This window comes from Plectropomus leopardus, chromosome 4, assembly GCF_026936395.1.
Source record: "Plectropomus leopardus strain MGB_pleo_1.0 chromosome 4, ASM2693639v1, whole genome shotgun sequence".
Classification (NCBI taxonomy): Eukaryota; Metazoa; Chordata; class Actinopteri; order Perciformes; family Serranidae; genus Plectropomus; species Plectropomus leopardus.
Genome location: NC_142179.1, coordinates 19376920 through 19395608, shown reverse-complemented (window position 1 = coordinate 19395608; position 18689 = coordinate 19376920). Strand labels below are relative to the sequence as shown.

Below are 18689 nucleotides of genomic sequence, written 5' to 3'. Positions count from 1 at the left end.
TCACAATGCCAATGGAAAGTAAATAGACATTATTCCCTGGTTCATTATGTAATGGGTGGTGGTTCACGTTATGACCACATAGGCAGTCCAAAGAGTGAGAAAGTCTGAGAGTAGAGAGAAGGTTGGGGGGGTTGATGGGTCAAAGAAATACAGGAGACCGCTTTTCATTTTGTATGTGAAGCTAAAAGTCAGTGTCGACTTTTCTAAACTTTACGTCCTTTGCTTCGTTGCGTCACATTACGTGACAAACTTAGTTCATTGTCCTTCTGTCCTCTACGTGACAAACATAATTCAACCAAAAGCAATCTTTTTTTCTAAACCTATCCAAGCAGTTTTGGTGCCTAAACTCAACCGTGCTGCCACATATAATTTCAACATTCTAGTTGCCACAACAAAATGATGTGATGTTTAGAGGTTGTGGTCATTTCACATATCCTGCGAGATGACGTCATTTTGTCAGACTGTGTCCATGGAAGACCTAATGTATGTCCCAGGATACGCTGCTGGCACAACAAGTAAAATTGGTGTTATTCCCCTTTTTAAAATGAAACTTTAAGTTAACATACACATGGTAACACGCTAGATAAGAAGCACAAAGTTATGCCAGGAAATGCTTCAGCAAGTTGCCATAAAGCCTTTATTCATAGCACACAGTAGTAAGAAGTCAAATGGGAATCCTTTGTGTTTCTTGATCCCAACAGCTCTTGTGTCACTGATTAATTTCTGTTAAGTTGGTCACAAATCCTGCACATGGTGGTCTGATAACTGGTGGTTTCTTACTTATTATATACATTGTGGACAATGGCCTCATCACCAAAGAGAGAAAGCAGTGTGGTTATTGATTATGCTTCAAGCTTTATGAGGTTACCTGTACTCAATCAAACTACAATGTTGGTTTAGGTTTAAATACAATACATGCATAAATATGTTTTTACATTGGCTCTGAATTTTTAAATCAATATGTCAACATTAGATATGTTCTGTATATTATAATGCATTCAAGTATAGAGATCCGAAAACAAACGTCGCTGCTATCTCTCCACAATGTGGTGAAGTCATTTTACTTAATTTATTTGCTGGCTTGATACACATTATCAAATTTTCTCTGTATCATAACAATCAATGTGCTTTGTTCACCAGGTGTCAATTTTGCATGGTTACTTATAAACTGCCTTCATCAACATACTCATCCTGCACATCCATAACACATGGCCCCCATCTCTTGTCGCTTGTTTTGTATTTCCCACCATTCTTTCACAAAATTCCCTTTGAGCAGCTGTTTATGGCACAGCCTGAAAGTTCTGCATGGGGTGTTCTTCCCATTTCCACTCATCCATCACTTCCCAACCCCACCCAATATCCTCTCCCCAATCCCTTAAACATTCAAGACACACACACACACACACACACACACACACACACACACACACACACACACACACACACACACACACACACACACACACACACACACACACACACATAATCACAGTCACCATGACCATTGTCATTGTCCAAAACCCCTCCATCCTCTCTCCTGTCTCCCTCCCTCTCTGTCTGCGTTGGGCTAGCATGTGATGGTGGCACTGGTGTGTTCTCTTCCTCTCCCCCTTGTTTACTAACAGACGCAGACCAGACTGGAGCATGCCCACATTAAGGAGCTTGAACAGAGCCTACTCTTTGAAAAGACCAAAGCTGAGAAACTCCAAAGAGAGTTAGAAGACACTAGGGTAATGAATTCTGCTCTGCAGTGTGCTGCGTTGGAAACGAGGGCCTGTGCCGGGGAGAGTGGCCAAAAAATTTGCAAGGGGTACAGAGAGGTGCTGGGCAGTAACTGGAGCTTTGCTTTGTATGGGCTAGTATTGAACCCCAAAAATACATTTTTCAGGATTTCCATAAGAAAAATAAGACTCCTGATTTTAAAGCATACAAATAAAAAGTAACTGCATATATTAGGTTTAAAATAGGAAAAAAAACTTAAATGCTCAAAGCAGTTCATCCAGTGTGAAGTTAGATTTTTAAAACACAATTTGTGGCATTAGCTGCAGACAGTTTTGGAAACATTTTTTAAGTGTTCCCTCACATTTGAATTGACTCAATCAAAATTCTCTCACTTTGAAAAATATCAATTTCTGATATAAAGGTCAAAAACAAATAACCACATGCATCTTTCAGCTGTCCTGGGTGATGGCTCTTTTACTTGTACTAATTTACAGTAAGTCATCCAACTTGAACTCACTCTTGCTTAAATTGTATCACTGCTTAACCAGACAGACAAACTTCTCCTTTGTCCCAGCTAATCATTTTCTCGGTTATCCTATGTCCTACTTCCTCAGTCCTTCCCAGCATCCATTTGTCCTGCTTTTTTGGTGTCCCTGCGTTCTTCTAGTCTAAAACTTGCTCCACCTCCCAAACTTTGCATCCCTGTGCTCCCTTAAGGTAGTATAATCATATGGGGTATCGGGGAAAAATATATTTCTATAGTTCCAGAGTTTAGGTTTCTATACTGACAATTATTTTAAACAGCAAAAGAGGATGCATGTTTGAGAACTGTAGAATAAACAATATATTTGGAATATAGCTGGATTAACATAAAATAATGGCCAATGCTCCCAAATAGTTTTTTATGCCTCTCCTAAATCACGAGGTCAATAATAATGTTGATTGAGCAATTTAAAGTGTTTGTGTTATGGATGGTGGAAAATATGTTACACACAGCTATAGCTCCATACATGCTTTCAGTGTTCACTTCCATTATTTTGATCATACCGTTTTTAGCCACTAGAGGTCAGTATGAGACCTTGGTTTTAGGATCAATGTTATTCATACCCTCCTCATGTAGTAAGCAAATTGAACTATACTATTACCAAGTGCTGTCTTGTAGGTTTCCATTTGTTCAATAACAGTAAAGTATGATTAAGTAATTAACTCACTTTTGTTAGCACATAGTGCCTCAGTATGCCAGATCAGGAAACATCTTTGAATGTAAGATTTCTCCTTTTAAAGGTTGCAACTGTGTCTGAAAGATCCCGTATTATGGACCTGGAGAGGGACCTTTCACTACGAACAAGAGAGGTAGCTGACCTGCAGCTGCGTCTTGGTATCCAGCAGGGCTCTGAGGACTCAAACACTACTCTTTCTCCTCTTCTGGATGAGATTAACTCTTTGAGGGATCAGTTGGCTGCCCAAGAAGCTAAGCAGCAAGAGGAGCTGGCAAAGTACAAGGATAAGCTTGAAGCTGAAGAAAAGACCCACAGTGAGGCAGTTGCCCAGCTTCAGGCTGCGTCTGTAAGGCTCTCTGGTGACAACGAGCAGTTGCAGATGCGCTTAAGCCAGGCTGAAAAGGAGAATGCTGACACTATTGAACAGTGGCGTGCCAAGTTGGAGTCTGCTGTTGCCTCTCACCAGCAAGCCATGGAGGAGCTGAAGGTGTCATTCAGCAAGGGTGCAGGTGCCCAGACGGAAGAACTTATTGAAACCAAAAGTGCACTAGAGAGGCTGAAGATGGAGCACAAGTTGGCTGTAGAGGAGGCTGGAACCAAACATGAGGCTGATGTTGCAGCTTGGACTCGGGAGACGCAGACACTGAAGGCACAGGTGTCGACTTTGACTGAGGACAAGGAGCGACTGGAGGAGTCACTTCGAGCCAGCGTCGATAAAACAGAAGAGCAGCACCTTGTGGAGATGGAGGATGTTCTCGGAAAACTACATGCAGCAGAAGTTAGGGTGAAGGAACTCGAGGAGAAAGAAGCAACAGTGGTACAACAGGCCCAAGACAAGGACAGAGAAACCAAAGAGAAGATGTCAGAAATCGTGGCTCTGCGCAGCCAAGTAGCACAAGGTAACCAGGAGCTTGTGACCCTAAAGAGTCAGTTAGAGGTGATTCAGAGCCAAGGGGACGACCAGGGTGCCAAGGTGGGTTCTTATTCACCTCCTGACCATTTTAATGTTTCATTTTCAGTGTGTCTCATGTTTGAACAAAGCTGTGTCCTTAATTCTTCTGTTAAGTCAATGTGACATATCCGGAGGATTGTCAGTCATATTTTGTTAAAGCTGGAGTGCAGGACTTTTTTCTCTCCCCTCTGACAGTGAGAGATCTTGCCAAACACTGTCGATGCATGTTTATAATGTATGCCTGCAGGAAAGCTTGCAGCATCTCCCCCACCCCCAGGAATGACCGTTTATGACTTGAATCCTTCCTCTTAACACAGTTTCTATTTTTCCTCTAGCATCCACTTTAGAAACTTCTCTTGGATGCTTGTAAGGACTTTCCACCGTTCTCCAAGATACTGCTCCATCGCAACAGTGTTTTCCCTTTGTCTGCCCTTGTAGCTCTAACTGGTTGATGTAAAACACATCACCTATGATTCGCTTGCTTGGGAAAATTGCCACAGACACCAAATACCTCAACTCTGGTATATGGCGAAATACAGAGAACCTTCCCTTGGCGACTTAATCAGCATTGTGTGAACTCATTTGGCAAGGGCTTGAATGTAACAGATGTTAAATAATATGAAAAAGTCCTGCAGCCCAACTTTAATGTTTTTGTTATGATGTATTTCTTTGTATTTATTTTCTTTCTGTTTGCTTTAGCCTTTGTAATTTTTATTTAACTTGTGCTATAGGTTAGTGAATTGACCTCACAGTTGGAGGGCCAAAAGCAGGAAGTTGTCTCTTTACAGCAGAGTCTGGCCACTGTGCAGCAGGAGAAGGATGCCTTGAAACAGGACTTGGAAGGCCTGGTGAGGCTCATGGTTTTATTTTGAATGTTGATTTAGTACCTTTTTTGCATTGTGATTGAAAGAATAGGATTGACGAACAAACTACCTTTATCACGTCTGGCATTTCTCTACTGCAGTGTCTTGGTACTGATTGGCTAACATGTACACTGCTATCTGCAATGAGCTTATATAAGCCAAAATATTGGCTCCTCCAAATTATGGGTTTATCACATGGTTAAACCTGATTCAAGTTTTTTCTTTTGCTAAAAAATCATACATAAAACTTTGATTCAATTTTTTTCCCCACAGAAACAAAAGTTGGCTGAAGAGATGACAAAATCCTCAAACACTATGCAAGGTAAATGACAAGCAATTTCAAAGGTTCGGTTCGTCAGGTATTTTTTTTCTCCTGCTACTGCTATGCCTGTTTCAGTTTTCAAAGGCTTTAAGAATCTAAACCGTACCACTTTATTTTTACAGAAACTCTTGAGAAGCTCAGTCAGAAGGAAGAGCAGTGCACATCTCTCACCACCGAATCAGAGTCTCTACGAAGTCAACTTGCAGGTGCGAACATCAGTGTATTGTAATAAGTTTACTAATTAATTAATTAATTAATTTTTTGCGTTTGATTGAATTCTAACCTCAGAAGATCCGAACAAATTTCTGTTGTCTTTACTCAGGACTAGAGAGGAAGCTGAAGGCCGCAGATGAAAAACTTGAGCAGCTTTCAAAGGACAAGTGCAAGCTGAAAAATGATATTTCAGACATGATGAAGACATCTGGTGACAGTTCGGCACAGCTGACCAAAATGAATGAAGATCTCATGCAGAAAGAAAGGTACCACAATTCATTATTCTCTGCTCCGGTATTACTTCATTATACCACAAAACATATTATACCAATAATGTCAGAAGTGGATACTCTATTTCCAATGATGTGTTAAAGTACACGTCTTGCTGTAATCAGTGTATATTTAAATGATCTAACCTGTCACTGAACATCCTCCTCAAATTTCCACTTTTTTGTCATCACTCAGGAGGCTTGAGGAGTTACAGAGTCAACTATCAGAGGAGAAGGAGAAGGTGGAACACTCAAATGAACAACTCAAGCAGGAACAGTCCCGCAAAGAGCAGGAGCTGAAAGAGACCAGAGATACACATCAGTCTGAAATAAGTAGCCTTCAGGAGACGATTTCTAACTTGGTTAGTATATTTGGACAATCAGAAAAAATGCGTTAGAGTATTAAATGTCAGATAAGGCTTAGAAATAGTATTATAGACATTAAAATGTGTAATACTCGGCCAACTACACATTGGGAGTACAGAACAAGTACATAGGCGCTTTAATGTGAGTAGTTATTGTCTCTCTCATTTCCTGTTTTCCAGGAGAAGACAGTCAAACAAGGTGAGACCCAGGTTGTGGAGCTGAAGGCCTCACAAGAAAAATCCCTGTCTGAGGCCTCAGAGCTCCATGCAAAGGAACTTGAGGTGCTGCAGAGTCAGGCTGACAAGTTGGCACAGGAGCTCTCCTCCTCCAGGGACAAAACCCAGGAGCTGGAGAAGTTGGTATCTGAGCTGCAGCCATTCAAGGAACAGGCTCAGGTAAGAACAGACCTGGAAAGGTATCGACACATTGGTTAAATTAATGGGTTTTACTTTTTTCTACCAGGAAGTTGTTTCATGTACACAGGTACTTTAATGTATTATTGATTTTGCTAATGTTTAATCAGTGAAAATCATTAGGAAAAATGTCCCTGTCCTTTTTTGTAAATGAAAAATTGACAAAAGCTGTCCCCCAAACCAGTTAAATGTGAAGAACATGACCTTACATACCCTTTACAACTAAGTTATGGGAGACAATATGTAGCTATGTAAGAATTTTTGTCTTAATTTTTCAGTGATTAATATTTATTATCATATCATTTATTACATTTTCACTCTTAATTACCTCCAAACAGATTTTTTTGTGATTTGTTGCTCATTTCCACCACAACATAAAGGCTAACATCTTCTTTTTAATATTCATCTTTTTACTGGAGGATGCCATGGGCTATATGCTTGCAGGGGTACATCGGATTACATTGTCTATAATGTATTTTGTCTATAATGTATTTATGAAAAGCCAAATAAGTTATTGTAAAAATAAGATTTAACCTTGTGTGCTGTGGCTGCAAAATTGATATTTTATGCACTTAGTAGGATTCAAGTTGAGTTGAAATTGAATCACTAGCTTTCGTTAACCTACTGAATAGCTATTGATTAAAATTTTCTTTCACATAACATTAACAGCTTTTGCTCTGTACCCCTGCTAGCATTATTTATTATCCTGATATTTCATTCAAGAAGAACATTTTCACTTTAAAAAGAAAAACCAACTAACTTTTGTGTCCACATATGCATTATGGAAAACATTCATTGATAACATTGGCTTATACAGTATATGTTTTCTGCTTTTTTTATTAATGAAAAAAATCCAGTATACAATAATACACATAGAAAATACTCGCGCAATACAGATATCTGAAAGTAATCAAATAAGGGCTGTCTAAGACGCTGCCAGTGATCATAGTAATGCACTCTGGCAGCTGGCAGCCACTCTTTGTTTACATGCCAGTCAACTTTGTAGGCATCAATTTAATTACACATATTAAAAGTATGGATGGGCCAAAGTGAAAATGTTTCATCTTATATTATTCAAAACCATTGTGGTGAAAGCTGTGGTGTGATCTTTTGCCATTTTTGATGCTTCTGCAGCTTAACCTTTCCAATTGCATATCACTTATGTCCATATCTGCTTGGTTTATTTTTGGATTCATCTTACTTTTCCCTGTATACATACATATATATATATATCCCCCTCCTTTTTTTCTTTCAACTTTTATTTTCCCAGTGTCTTTCTGCTGAGCTTGACTCCTCCAAGCATGATGTTGAAAATTTGTCCAAAAAACTGGAAAAGCAGAGTCTAGATCTGGAAAATGTGGGTAAAGAAAATGAGAATATTAAAGATGAGAAAGGCAAATTGAAGAAACAGCTTTCAGATGTGCAGACTAAGCTCTCTGCCCTTGAGAATATTCACCGGGAGCTGTCAGTCCAGCATGAAGAACTCCAAATAAACAGAGATAAGCTTTCAAAACACCAAGAGGAACTACTCGCCAACAACAAGAGCTCAGATGAAGAGAAGATTTCATTGGAGAAGGAGTTGGAGAAGCTTAAAAATCTTCTTCAGGAGGTTCAGACTGAAAACCAAAGCCTGAAGTATGCTAAAAATGAACAACAGGCCCAAATTGAGGAGTTTCAAAAACAAAATACAGAGAAGAATGACTTGCTTTTAAAGTATCAGCAGGACATCCAGCAAATTGAGGCTAAAAAGAAGCAACTACATGAGGATTTTGAAAATGTCTGCAAAGAGAAGAACCGCCTTGAAGACGACTTCAGTGAAAGCAGGTCGAAGTTCACAAGTGAGAAGGACAATCTGATTTTAGAAAGAGATTCTGCTAGAAATGCCAAAAAATCTCTTGATGCTAAAAACGCTGAACTGCAGGCAAAACTTAAATCCCTGAATTTGGAAAAAGAAGATCTTACAATGAAGAACACCCAGCTGCAGGCTCTCACAGAAACACTGACAAATGAGAAGGTGGAAATGTCTTCTGAGATTAGTGCTGCTGTGTTAGATAAAAAGGGCCTTGAGACAGAGAAGGAGGAGCTCCAAAATAAGCTCAGTGTTACCAAGAAAGACTTGGAGAGCTCTGTCCGAGAATGTGAGGAACTTAAAGCCTGCAAAATGAGCCTGACCCAGATGTTGGAAGAGTTCAAGACGAGCAGTCAGGTGACTGATTCTGAGAGACTTCACCTTCTGCAGGAGAAAGAAGACTTACTTGCAGTCCAAAGAAAAGTCTGTAATGAGAAGGAAGAGCTCCTCAAAGAGATAGAGGAATTAAAGGAGAAGCTTCAGGTTTCAACACAACAACTGTCAAAGTCCAATGATAAATTTAAGCAAGCATTATCATCCTTTGAGCATGAGAAGGAAGCATTTCGCCTTCAGAATTGTGAAAATGAGATGGCTCTACATGTTGTAAGAAAAGAAAAGATGAGCCTGGATTCAGCATTAGAGCAGCAGAAAATGGATTATGAGCGTTTGGAAGGGGAGAAGGGTGAATTAGAGGAGAAGCTCACAAAAGCTGTATCTGAGAATAATGCAATTTCTCTTGAGCGCGATAAGCTAGCTAGTGACATCCGAACAATTAAGGACCAGTTGGATAGTTACTCCAGAGCTAATGACGTCTTTATTGAAGAAAAGTCTGATTTAACAGCAATGATCGAGGAAACCAAACGGCAAAAAGAAAAAGTTGAGGCGGAGATGACCTCTTTGAAACGAGAAAAAGCTGACCTACAAAACGAGCTGCAGAAACTCAACTCTGATTTTGAAATTCTCAAAAAGGCCAAAAATGAACTTGTTGAAGAGCACAGTAAAGTAAAAAGGGATTTAGAGGAGGCTAATTCAGAACTTGTTCAACAGGTTGATAACCTTAAAAAAGATTGTCAGCGTCTGCAGTCGTTGCAGACTGAAGCAGACAGCAGAGCACAGTCCTTGCAGAAAGAAAACCAGGGTCTGCTTCAAGAAATCCAGGAGTTGAAATGTCAGACTGAGTCAGTGTCAGGGGCCAGGCATCTTCTGGAGACCCAGCTACAGGCTGAGTCCAGTGAACGGAAGAAAGCCATATCTGACAAGGATAGTCTCTCCAAACAAATTGAGGAGCTCCAGAAAATGTTGTCCAAAGTTACACAAGAAAATAAAGACATTTCCTCTAATCTTAAGAACACTGATGAGCAAAAGAAGTCTTTTATGAAAGATATGGAAGCTCTGAAAGTGCAATTGAAGCAGCGGGAGCAAGAAACCAGTCAGCTGACAGAAGATAAAAAGCAGCTATTGTCTAAGCTTGAGGAGATAGGCAAACAGATGACCACCCTGACCACAGAGAAGGAAGATCTTTTAGCTGGACAGTGTAAATTGGAGCAGAACGTTTCTTCTCTCAACACAAGCCAAGAAAACTGGCTTGCAGAACAGTCAAGACTTCTTGGAGAGATAGCAAAGATGCAAGCTAGTCAGAAACAACTCGAGGCTGATGTCAAGGGCCTGCAAAACGATAAAGAACTTTTAGAAAAGCAATACACGAATGCTGTCGCGGAGGCGTCTGCTTCTGCTGTTGTAAAAGAGGAGATTTCCTCCAACATGTCCAGCCTAACAGCTCAGAAGGATGCCCTGCTGGTCGAGAGAGATGAAGCCACCAAGCAAGTCACGCAGCTGCAGTCCCAACTAAAAAATGCCATTTCTAAGCAGCTTGAGGTATTCCTCCTCCAGTAGTAATCACTGTCACACAAACCGTAGAGTGGCTGGAGCTATGTCACCTTCTCACTGCATGCTTGCTGGTTTGTTTTCCTTCCCCTTTCCTTTTATTTTCGTGTCTAACTTTCATCTTCCATTTACTAACCGCTGTAAATTACCCCTAGCTCCCAGCCTTTGCCTGTGGGCTTATAACGTGATCTAACATAAGGCGAAATTCTTCTGGGTTACATGATTCTATGGGTCTAAGGTGATCTTTATCATGCTCACCATCTGATGGTGTGCCATTTTTGACTTGATTGTATAACAGATGTTGACAGATGTACTTACTGATAGATTCATCAACATATCATTTTTAGAAATTTAGCCCCAATAACCTGCTTTAGTATGTTATTCGGTCGGATCTGTAAGTTTATGGGGCTTGCAAAATCTCTGAGCAGAATTACACAAAAAGTATGAAGAACAAAAAGAAATATTTTGATATAATGTCACTCTCAGGGCTAATAGAGGGACAACTTACTTAAAACAGGGCTTGAAATACCATGTGCATTTGCATAATAGCGCAAGTAAGATTTGAGCTGTGCACATGATTCTCAGCTCTACATGCACTGGTTCAAGTAACTTGGTACAGAAAATATGTCGTGCAGGGCTGCCAACTCTCACGCATTGACATAAGACTTATGCAGTTGACACTTTTCACGCACTCTCGCACCACATGTCCGTTTTAATTTTCTCACACAGTGAAGGACAAATTTGTTACTGATAATGGTGCAGAGCAGTGTGACACTGTGCAAAACAGTGCAGTCAAACAACAGTAGCCTGGATTTTGATACGCATCCATTCATGCTGTTTGTGCCAGCTGTTTGTGCCAGTGGCCAAAATAGAAAGAGAGATTCATTTTAGCAATAATTTATTATAAAACATATGTTAAATAAGTTAACACATTAAAAGATGTCCTTATTTTTAAACTCTTACATATTAAATGTTTTCCTTTGGAGGTTTGCCAAAATTTTCAGTGTAATCCTCCAAAGGAAAATGCCTTAGCGGTCGATACAGGATTTCTACCGGTCTGCTCTGGCTGTGGCGAACATGCTGAGAAAAGACAAATACACCAGATGGTGTGGTAAAAATTAATTGGGTGCAGGTAAAACATTTTGGTGCATGTCATTTATAAATTTACATGTACTAGTGCACTGGTGTAAACAGGGAAAAAAAAGTATTTCAGGCTGTGTTTAAAGTAAGAATACCCCTTAAACTTTTTCTGTCCTTATTTAATTTGTTTCATAAATTAATGGGGTGTTAGTATCCGTTCTGAGGCCACAGGTTGTAGAGTTGTTAGAGTAGATACTAATTATTGTCCTCCAACATATGAATTTATGTGTTAATTCTCGACAAGAATGCAGTCCAAATTGCAATGAACTGAGATTTGAATAACTGATTCTAAATCAGTAATTCAGTTAGATAACTGATGAAGCATGCATTAATTTAATAGATAATATTAAAATCATTGGTGGAGTTCAAATGTTGCATCATGAATAGCTCCATCAAATGACCTGCAAATTACTTATTCCAGCTGGTTGAGGTCATTAGGCGTTGATGTCAACCAAGTATTTGCTACTCTTAATTTGAAACCATTCTTAGTAAATGTCCTGCTCATGCACCGTTTAGGCGACAGAGGCCTCTGGCAAGACTGCTGAGGCTCTGGAACAGCTGACGAAAGAGAAAAACAGTCTGATGCAGGAGAAGAACGAAGCCCGGTCTTTGCTGGAAGAGCTCCAGAGCACCAAGCAGAAGATGGAGAAACAGGTGAAAGATGCAAATGTGAATTACGGAAAATCTTTGCTATGCTGTATGTGTATTATAGCTGCAATTTCAGCAAATAAATAAATGTATTATCATGTTTTTTAGCTGAAAGCTTTGGAGGAAAATAATTCCAAGTACCAAGAAGATTTGAATGTTTCCAAAGAGCAGCTTAGCATAGAAACCCAGAGGACTGAGAATCTGTGCAAGGAAATGTGAGTATGTCCTCAGTTTTGGATGCTGGGGAACCAAAAATAAAGTATTATTTTAATTAAGTAAAACAAGAGACATGGGAGAAAGAGCTTCTCCAAACTTTCATGTTGTCTACATGATATGTCAGATCTTTTAAGATTATGTATTTTTTTCAGTGAGGAGCTCAAAGAAGCAGTTTCTATGAAGACGCAGTCCGTACACACACTTCAAGAGGAGAACAACAAGCTGACTCAGGAGCTGGATAACAATCACAAAGGGCAGAGTGATCTTGTGAAGGTACAACACTTTAAATCTTCATTTTAAAAAAAATCATAAACCAACAAGCATCAGAAATGTTGTTTTTCAACTATTAATCTGCTGACCATCATTGGATTTTAACTATGTTTTTGCTTTGTTAGCTCAAGGACGAGCATGCAAAACTCAAAAAACAGTTGAAGCAAAGGTAAGAAAAGGCATCATTTTGTGATTCAGGCAGATTCTCAGATGTCTGCAAATTCAACAACATGTTGAAAGCCTATAAAGATAGATACAAATGCTTTCACCTGTGTGGCATTTGCTAATATGCAGTGCATTTATTAATAAAGAAATGGTATGTGATACTGTTCATTTCCTTTAAAGCCTGCCAAATAATGCCTTCAGGTACTTCACACCATTAAAACTATGTGATGTTGGTCATCATCATTTAGTAGTACAAATACATTAATCACATATATGCAAGAAGATTCACTTACATTAACAGCCTAGGTTTTTATACAAAAGGTAATTTAACCTACCGTCCCATCTCACTCGCTCAACATTTTCATGCGCTTTCACTTCTGACCTTGCATGTTTTTTGTTGGGTTTTTTTTGCCATTGCCGTCCGCCTCTTCCACTTTATTTTACATTTAATGTGATGACAGTAATATACATTAGTTTTTGATGTTTTCTTTATTTGCAATCTTAAATTTTTTTACAAGTACACCAGATATTTTGACCAAACAGCTGCCAGAGAAAATGGCTCTTCAAATATGTGAAATATCTTTTTTGACCCAAAATCTCAGATAAAAAGTTAAAATTCCATGTTGGAAATGTGATAAGACCCATTTTTTTTTTAGAGTTTTGGGGCCATTTTTTCTCTGCCTGTAGTGATTGTGTACTGTACCTCTTTGATTTAATTGATATTATTTATTTGATAGTGAGAGCGCCTTGAAAGAGCAGTTTGACAAGGAGAAGGCTGCCCTTCAACAGTCCATCCACAAAAACAGTGCCTTAATGTCAGAAAAGGACCAGCAGGTGGAAAACCTCAAGAGTGAGGTGAGAATCTGATGCATGGTGAAAGTCTGATATTGTCATCTGTGTATTGACAGAACTGTTGAGCTTGCACAAAATGAATTCAAGCAATATTTTAGAGTGTGTGGGGTGTCCTCTGGCTCACCTGGAAGAGTGTGTGCCCCATATAGTCTGAGGCCTTCGCAGCAGCTTGGCTTCGATTCCGATCTGTGGCCCTTTGCTGTGTGTCATGCCTCCTCATTTCCTTTTCACAGCCGTTAGACTTAAGAAGCTTGGACCTTGCTATGAGATTTCTTGCATTTCAGAGTCAACAGATGTAACATTTGGGTCAAATATGTTGTTCCACTTTCATTTTGAGTGAGCATGCAAATGACCCTACAAGAGTCTGACTTAAAAGCGCAACACTGAAGAGTGTGAAAAAAAACCCTGCGGCCTGTGCCAACCCAGTGACACATTTTTTTTGCATGCTCATGAGAGCTATTATGCCTTTATTCTCATAAAACATAAACACTTGTTGATAAATTCCCAAATTAAATAACTGATTATGATAATTGATAATGTATTGTTTTTCATAAGTGAGCTCACTTGACATGGCATAATATTATTACAGTAAAGAGTAATATTTGATCTAAGACACAGAATTTCTTTTTTTCTTTCTTTCTTTCTAATATATTTTACTTTTAAATGTTTTGTTTTATATACAGGAAACATAAAATCAATTTTAGGCAATTAGACTATAAAAAGAAAGAAGGAAGTAAGGAAAGAAAAAGAAAAGAAAAAGAATCTGAGATAGTCTAAGAATGGACCCCATCTGCCCACAAATCAATGGTATGCTTGAGTGTTGTAGAGCTGTGCCCTTTCCATTTGTGTGATTATGATAATTTATTTGAGTGGTTTCTGAAAGCAGGGGGTGGACAAGATTTCCAGCTGGTTAGACTCATCTTCTTGGCAGCTTTCTGTCCAAGCATCAATGCCAATTGCTCCTCAGATCCAAAGAGTGCCAGTTCTGAGTCAGGGGGAAACATCCCTTCCATAGAGCCTGGAGAACCACTGAAATGTTTCACACCAATAACAGTGTTATTGAGGACAAAGTCAGAAAAGATGTGTTCAAGAGCCCTCTGCTTCTTTGCACCGGTCACATAACAGGGAAACGGATGGATAAAGAGTTTTGGATGACTCTGTACTGTATCAGTTTGTACCTAACCTCTCAACATCTTTTTCATTATTGAAAAGCATGGGTTGTTTTCTTCACAGCTGGCTGCGCTGCGTGGGGAAAGTGCCTCAGTTAAGACACTGCAGGGTACAATTCAGGCCTTGGAGCGGGACAAGGCTAATCTACAGGACCGTGTTCAGAGACTGGAGAAGGACCTTGCTGCAGGGCTTGACACTGGCAACAAGTCCACAGGTAAGACTGGGCTTAACTTGTGACGTGACCACAGCTAATATTTCTGAAGGCACTGAGGTCAGTTCTCTAAGAGATGACCTCCAAAAGAAAAAAAGATTACTCAGTTGTTGTAGAAATTTTTATAGTCTTGGTCAGTCTCTACTTTGATGAATGATAAGTAAACTTGATGCCTAATAAAATAAACTTGATGAGCCTCGATGAGCATGGGCAGAGAGACCAAAATCTTAAAGTGACAGAAGAATAATTCAGCCTTATACTGCACATTTCACACGCTATATGGCTGTGTCACTCTAGTTTCAACATCTACAAGACCTTGCTCATGCAGTATCTTTACATTCAGAAACCCCAGAGACAGTGAGGGACTCAAAGGTCCTCAAAAATATCTAAATCATAGTGTGTGAATCATACATCGCCATACAATTATTCATGACTCCATTTACATCATTTATGGTATAAATGTTGTTGTTTACAGGTGATGCAGTTTTGGACCAACTAAGGGAGGATAAGGAGACTGCAGAGAGTCAGGTGTGTAAACATTTGCTCTCGTCCTAAATAATACTAATCATATGCCTGGATGGGTTGAGGGTTTTTGCCATTCATGCATTCAGTGTAATAATGTTTCCTTACCCTGGCCCATAAAGTTCTCTAGTGTGACAGTTACTCAGTTTCATTTAGAGTTTTATCATATTCGGGGCAATCGTACGGAAACAGTCTTACTGAATGCTTTTTGTGAGATGACTGTGCTGCTTACGCAGACATTTACTAAGAAACACTGCCTCTGATGTAGCAGTAGACTCTGAATTTTACAGTTTACTGTTGACTCATGTCGCTGTTACAGTATAATGTTTTACAGAGGTGAAATGGGTCTAAATTGATTTCAGTTTCATTAAAAACATCATGAACTTCTGACAACATCTGAGCTCTTACAGCACTGATAGAAATGGATCAGTATAACAGCAGAGCATTTGGCCCACGGTGGTGGGATGATGGCGTGTGTCATCAGTCTCCTTCACCTCTCATTTCCTGCCTCGATAACTCTAAAATGTTATACTGTATTATCTGTGTTGGTGATGACTTGGATGTTGTCTGGCAGTAGATGGGTCTTAATTTGATTCTCAATTTTTTTTTCTCCTTCTCCTTCTCTTTCTTAAACTCCAACTCCTCTGCCCTGTCTATGATGTTGGCAATGCTACACCACCATCAGGCAGCGGTTTGTTAATGTTTTTCATCAGCTTCACTTGTGCATGTTTGTCCGTCACTGTCACTGTGGCTTGTATGTTTTGTTGAATCATGTAATACACACTACAAACTGTCTTCCAAAGAAACATCAAGCTTGATTTCCCCCGTTTGTTTAGCATTCAACAAGCTCTCTGATTAAATTCTTAGAGAAAATTACATTTATCGTAGATGCTTAGCAGACACCAGATCTGTTAAGAATGACTTTTAATCATCATAAGCGGGTATTTTACTGACTTGCTTTGTTACTCATTTCAAGCTCTGATTTTTCTTTGGTCAACAACTCACAGTGACAGCTCACCATCAATAGTCAAGATCAGGTTAATTAGTTGGGGATTATAGCACGGTGTAGTTCTGTGTCTTTTATGGTATTTTCATAGGATAAAGGCACATAAAACAATTAAAAAATGTCACAGGGAGACCCTATATCATATTTATATATATATATATATATATATATATAATAAATATTGTATTGGATAATGGCTTATTATTTGGCAGCACTGATTCTACTGTTGTGTATTACCTTTACAGATTGAGTTCCTGAATTCAGTCATCGTTGACCTCCAGAGGAAGAACGGGGAGCTCAAGGACAAGTTGGAGAAAATGGCAGCTGCTGCTCTCAATGGGAATAATCCAAATGAGCTGGATAACTATGACAGGTAAGTGCCATCCATGGTGAACTATCTCTGACTTGAAGGTTCAGTATGTAAGATTTAAGGGGATATATTGGCAGAAATTGAATATACTGTAATAAATTATTTTCCTTTACTTTATAATAATGTGAATTTAAGAATAATTGTGTTTTCGTTACCATAGAATAAGCCATTTATATCTACGTAGGGTGCGAGTAATGCTACACCACCATGTTTTCTCAGCAGCCAAGAAACGCTCTAGAGTCATTGACGTGTCATTTTGGTGTCAGCTACCATAGTCAGTAGACCCTCAGCGACAAGAAGAAAATGTGTGTTTTTTTTAAACACATTGAACTGCGTTATTCAGTGTTTTTACTGGTAAAAACCTCCTGGACATCTGGATCATATAGTTTTAGAGAAAATAAGTGAACACACATTAGCAGGTGCTGGGCTAGTTGCCTGTCTTCGTCATGCCAAACAGCGTAGGAGAAACTCTGATTTGTAACGTGAAACTTGTTTATTTGGCATTCTTGCGGATTTTAATCGCTTGGTCCTTAGAGAGCAAAAGACCTCTGTAGGAAATTCAGCCCACAGAAAAAACCCAGGAGAAGTTGCATTTTTTTTTTGGTGCAGTTTCCGGGTTCCAAAAAACGTGAGAAAGGATAAGAATGCAAACTGCCTATTGTAAAAAGAATAAAATTCACAAGGTTCATGAGAGAGATACATGGATCAAGAGGGGGTTGGCAGGGGGGCAGAGAGACTGCTTATACAAAGGATCCAGTATTTGGGGCTATTCCCCTGGTCCTGTCTGCTAGATGCCACTAAATCCCCTTAAATCTTACACACTGGCACTTTCAAGTAAATGTGTAGCAGTACAACTCTTTTAATTGCACACTGAGCTGCTCTCGTTTTCTCTGCAGCCATGAGAAGGAACCAGCGAAGAAGAAGCCTCCCCCGAGGCTGTTCTGTGACATCTGCGACTGCTTCGATCTCCATGACACCGAAGACTGCCCCACGCAAATGCAGATGCCCGACTCCCCTCCACACACCACCTACCACGGCAATAAGGGCGAAGAACGGCCCTACTGCGACATCTGTGAGGTCTTTGGCCACTGGACCGACTCCTGTAACGATGACCAGACCTTTTAAGCCTTTTTATCACTCTCGTTCGCACAATCACTATATTTGCACATCATGTTAGATTACGCTGTGCTTTTTGGGGTTTCGATTTGTATGCGTGCATCTCATGTGCTTGTTTTTGCCAAGCGTCGTTATTGTCCATGCCAGTCCTTAAGCGCTCTTACGGGACAACAGTCTCCTCCGAATCTCTTTAAGAAAAATAATATACAGCGGTTAACAATTTGTATTTGTAATTGTAAATGACTTTGGAGCAAAAAAATGTTTGATATTCTGGTTTTGTGTGAGGGAGGAGATGTTGTAGGTGGATGTATCAATGTGGGAGAAGAGATGATCTTTTTCAGATCATTTAATTTATCAATATCCTAACATTGTTTGCACAGCTTGCCGGGGAGTCACAAAGATAATATAGTATAATGAAAGGTGTTTATTTGAATCTGTAAATTACTTGATTGAAAAACAAATATCAGTTTGCGCAAAAAATGGGTGAGCTATAGTTTATTTTTTTATGCCTGGAAATAATATGTACTCTTTAAAGGTTTGATAGTATGTGTGTAATTTTGTGAAGGGTGATCACGGGGGAGAGATTTTCTCACTCCTGCCTGGAGTGGAGCAGTGAAACCCAGTGCTGTTTGGCTTTAATAGAAACTTTTTTTATGGTCTTCATGGAGCAACTGATGGATGATTGTTAAAGAAGAAGCAGTGAAACTTCAAGCACTTCACACTTACTGTAACCCCCTCAGTTCAAGTGAAATGGCCTTTCCCAAAAGGTTTCTTTGCAATTAAAAGATCATTTCTGTATGAAACAGTGAAATACTTAGGCATTTCTTTAAAAATGTTTTGAATATCTGTATAAAAATAAATGAAATTTATGTATAAATTAAAAATCAAAGATCTCGGTATTGATTGTTAAGATGAGAGTACGAGGCACAG

General features: G+C 39.3%; 1 protein-coding gene across 4 annotated transcripts in view; it reads left to right on the top strand.

Annotated features, from left to right (window-relative positions):
* clip1a (CAP-GLY domain containing linker protein 1a) overlaps nt 1-18648 on the top strand; it is a 29580-nt gene extending 10932 nt beyond the window's left edge. The window contains exons 9-27 of one of the 4 annotated variants that reach the window (XM_088076724.1): nt 1626-1730; nt 3007-3915; nt 4626-4742; nt 5031-5079; nt 5202-5285; nt 5402-5558; nt 5758-5923; nt 6107-6322; nt 7611-10064; nt 11730-11867; nt 11970-12076; nt 12230-12350; nt 12473-12516; nt 12693-12713; nt 13250-13367; nt 14598-14748; nt 15221-15273; nt 16519-16646; nt 17540-18648. In XM_088076724.1, coding sequence (XP_087932850.1) covers nt 1626-1730; nt 3007-3915; nt 4626-4742; nt 5031-5079; nt 5202-5285; nt 5402-5558; nt 5758-5923; nt 6107-6322; nt 7611-10064; nt 11730-11867; nt 11970-12076; nt 12230-12350; nt 12473-12516; nt 12693-12713; nt 13250-13367; nt 14598-14748; nt 15221-15273; nt 16519-16646; nt 17540-17768 — 5367 coding nt within the window. In that variant the 3' untranslated portion in view covers nt 17769-18648. The remainder of the gene's footprint in view (nt 1-1625; nt 1731-3006; nt 3916-4625; nt 4743-5030; nt 5080-5201; nt 5286-5401; nt 5559-5757; nt 5924-6106; nt 6323-7610; nt 10065-11729; nt 11868-11969; nt 12077-12229; nt 12351-12472; nt 12517-12692; nt 12714-13249; nt 13368-14597; nt 14749-15220; nt 15274-16518; nt 16647-17539) is intronic. The other 3 variants (XM_088076725.1, XM_042488548.2, XM_088076726.1) reach the window with 3 other exon arrangements.
* The last annotated feature ends 41 nt before the right edge of the window (nt 18649-18689 follow it).